General features: G+C 54.8%; 1 protein-coding gene across 1 annotated transcript; it reads right to left on the bottom strand.

The window, feature by feature from the left end:
* Positions 1-209: 209 nt before the first annotated feature.
* LOC308352319 (proline-rich protein 23A-like) lies at positions 210-1067 on the bottom strand (the record flags this gene model as incomplete). Its single annotated transcript, XM_080818528.1, has 1 exon — positions 210-1067. Exon 1 carries the CDS (start codon positions 951-953, stop codon positions 210-212), a length of 744 nt encoding a protein of 247 aa, XP_080674654.1. The 5' UTR covers positions 954-1067.
* Between the last annotated feature and the right edge of the window lie 1108 nt (positions 1068-2175).

Genomic DNA, 2175 nt, shown 5'->3' with positions numbered 1-2175 from the left:
ATTTCCAGCAGCATTTCGTTGCTGAGGTGATTTCTTTTCAGATGTTTCGGTTCGCCATTGATCCAAAATTTGCAATGCAGCTTGCATCAAAAGAGCATCTGTCCGTTATTCATGCTTGGTGATTTTGCCGGTTGTGCAATGTACACACGGCGGCTCCTGGAAACCTCTCCTAAGGGGCCCACTGGGTGGCAAGGGATTGTGGGGGCAATTCATTCCTGGAACAGGCGCCTCCGGGCCTTGCGAGAGGGACCGGGAAGGCGCTGGGGGCGCGCGTGGGGGCCTGGGCTCGGAGAGGGAGGTAGAGGCTGGAGTGGCGAGTTGGGGAAGGGCTCCAGAAGGTGGGCGTCCAGGTTGAAGTAGCGGAGAGGAGAGCGTCTCTTTGGACTAGGGGTGGGGGCCCAAGGCCAGGCAGCCGGTGTGGGGCCCTGCGGGTGGGGGCTGGCCACCCTTGCAGCGCAGGAGCGGAGCCCAGGGACGGAGCCCGCTGCAGGGTCCATCCGAGGCGGCAGGAACTCGCGGTCGGCGGCTTCCTCGTAGGCCTCTTCTTGGGCGGCCATCTCTGGGGCAGAAACGCAGAAGAGGCCCCGCTCGACGGCGACGTCGTGCTCGGGCGCGCTCGGGAACGCGCCCCGTTCCAGGCTGGCAGGCGAGTGGCCCTGCCCTCCGGAGCGCAGGAGAGCCTCGGGGACCAGCACGAGGGTGAGCTCTCCAACGGTCACTTGCAGGGCCGACGTCGGCTCGGGCTCAAGCACCAGGTCGACGTCGTCCAGGAGCAGCTGCAGGGCACAGCCGGTGGCCAGGACCACCACGGAGGTGAGTGTGTCCGCGGCCAGGGGCCCCTCCAGGCCCGCGGGCTCCTGGGTTCGGCGGCGCTTGGCAGGGCGGGGTCCTCCGGGCGGCGGTCCCCAGCAGGGCTCGGGGTAGGCGCTGGGGCTGCGGGGCCGGCTGCCCATCACCTGGACGGTGCTGCGGGCGGCGCTCACGGGGCCTGGCGGCGGGTGTGAGGGCCGGGGTGCTGCACGCCGTGACAGGTCTCGAGGACAGGTGAGGCGGCGGGGGGCGGTGGAGCGCGGTACCGGGCGACGCAGAGAGAGTGCCTGGAGTTCTGGGGGCGCCTCCTGGGGCCGCAGTCCTGGGGTTCTGGTGGCGCAGCACGGGCGCAGGGCTCGGCCTGGGGCCTTCGAATCCCAGGTTCCTCACACGGACTGATCTGCGTGGGTCTTTCAAGGGACGCCGGCGGAACCGAAGTCGCAAAATGTCACGCTAGGCTCCGCCCCTTGCGAGGCTCCGCCCCGTAGAGAGCGCGGTATCTGTGCAGCCCTAGAGCTGAGGCTGTGGTTAAGGAAATACTTCTGTGGGCTTCTAGGAGGCAGAACACGTGTGTAACTCATTCTTAGAAAAAAAAAAAAGAAAAGATATACCAGCAATAGAACTTAAAACCTTGTTCACCCGGGGAGTGGGAGGGTGGGGGAGCCAGGTGGTGGGTATTGGGGAGGGCACAGATTGCATGGAGCACTGGGTGTGGTGAAAAAACAATGAATACTGTTACGCTGAAAATAAATAAAAAATTTAATTAAAACAACAACAACAACAAAAAAAACCCTTGTTCACCTTTAGGACTAATGTTTTCCTGAGATTTCATCCATTCTAGAGAAAAGACCACTCAAGCAGATCACCCCCGTCCTCTCTCCCTCCACACCCCCCTCACCTCTTATAAAATGGACTTACCCAAATGCTCCGTAAAATTTCTTTAGGACTGGGTCCATCATTTCAGGAGTAAATGGAAAATACTGACTTCTCTTCACGAAAACTTCTGTTTTAATACTAAAGTAAAATATTTGTGGAACTTTATTCCTGAGGGTTAAGGTTTTTATAAAATTATTAATAATATCAATAGAAATTAGAAATTAATAGAAATAGAAAATAGAAATAGAAATGAAAATTAAATAAATTAAATAAATAGAAATTAAAGTTATATTATTAAATTGTTTTCTTGAGGAATTATTAGGACATGTCCACCATTTACTGTTTAAAAAAGTAATCTTTTTCTAAAAAAATAAAACCCAACACTTTATTGACGTATGATTGATATACAGAAAGCCGTGTATATTTAATGTTGAATTTGGAAAATGTGAAAATCAATGAAACTGTCACCTCAATCAATGCCGTAAACGT

The sequence above is a fragment of the Martes martes genome (assembly GCF_963455335.1).
Source record: "Martes martes genome assembly, chromosome: 1".
In the NCBI taxonomy this organism is placed as follows: Eukaryota; Metazoa; Chordata; class Mammalia; order Carnivora; family Mustelidae; genus Martes; species Martes martes.
Note: the sequence above shows the minus strand (reverse complement) of the source record. Positions and strands in the feature narration are given on the sequence as shown.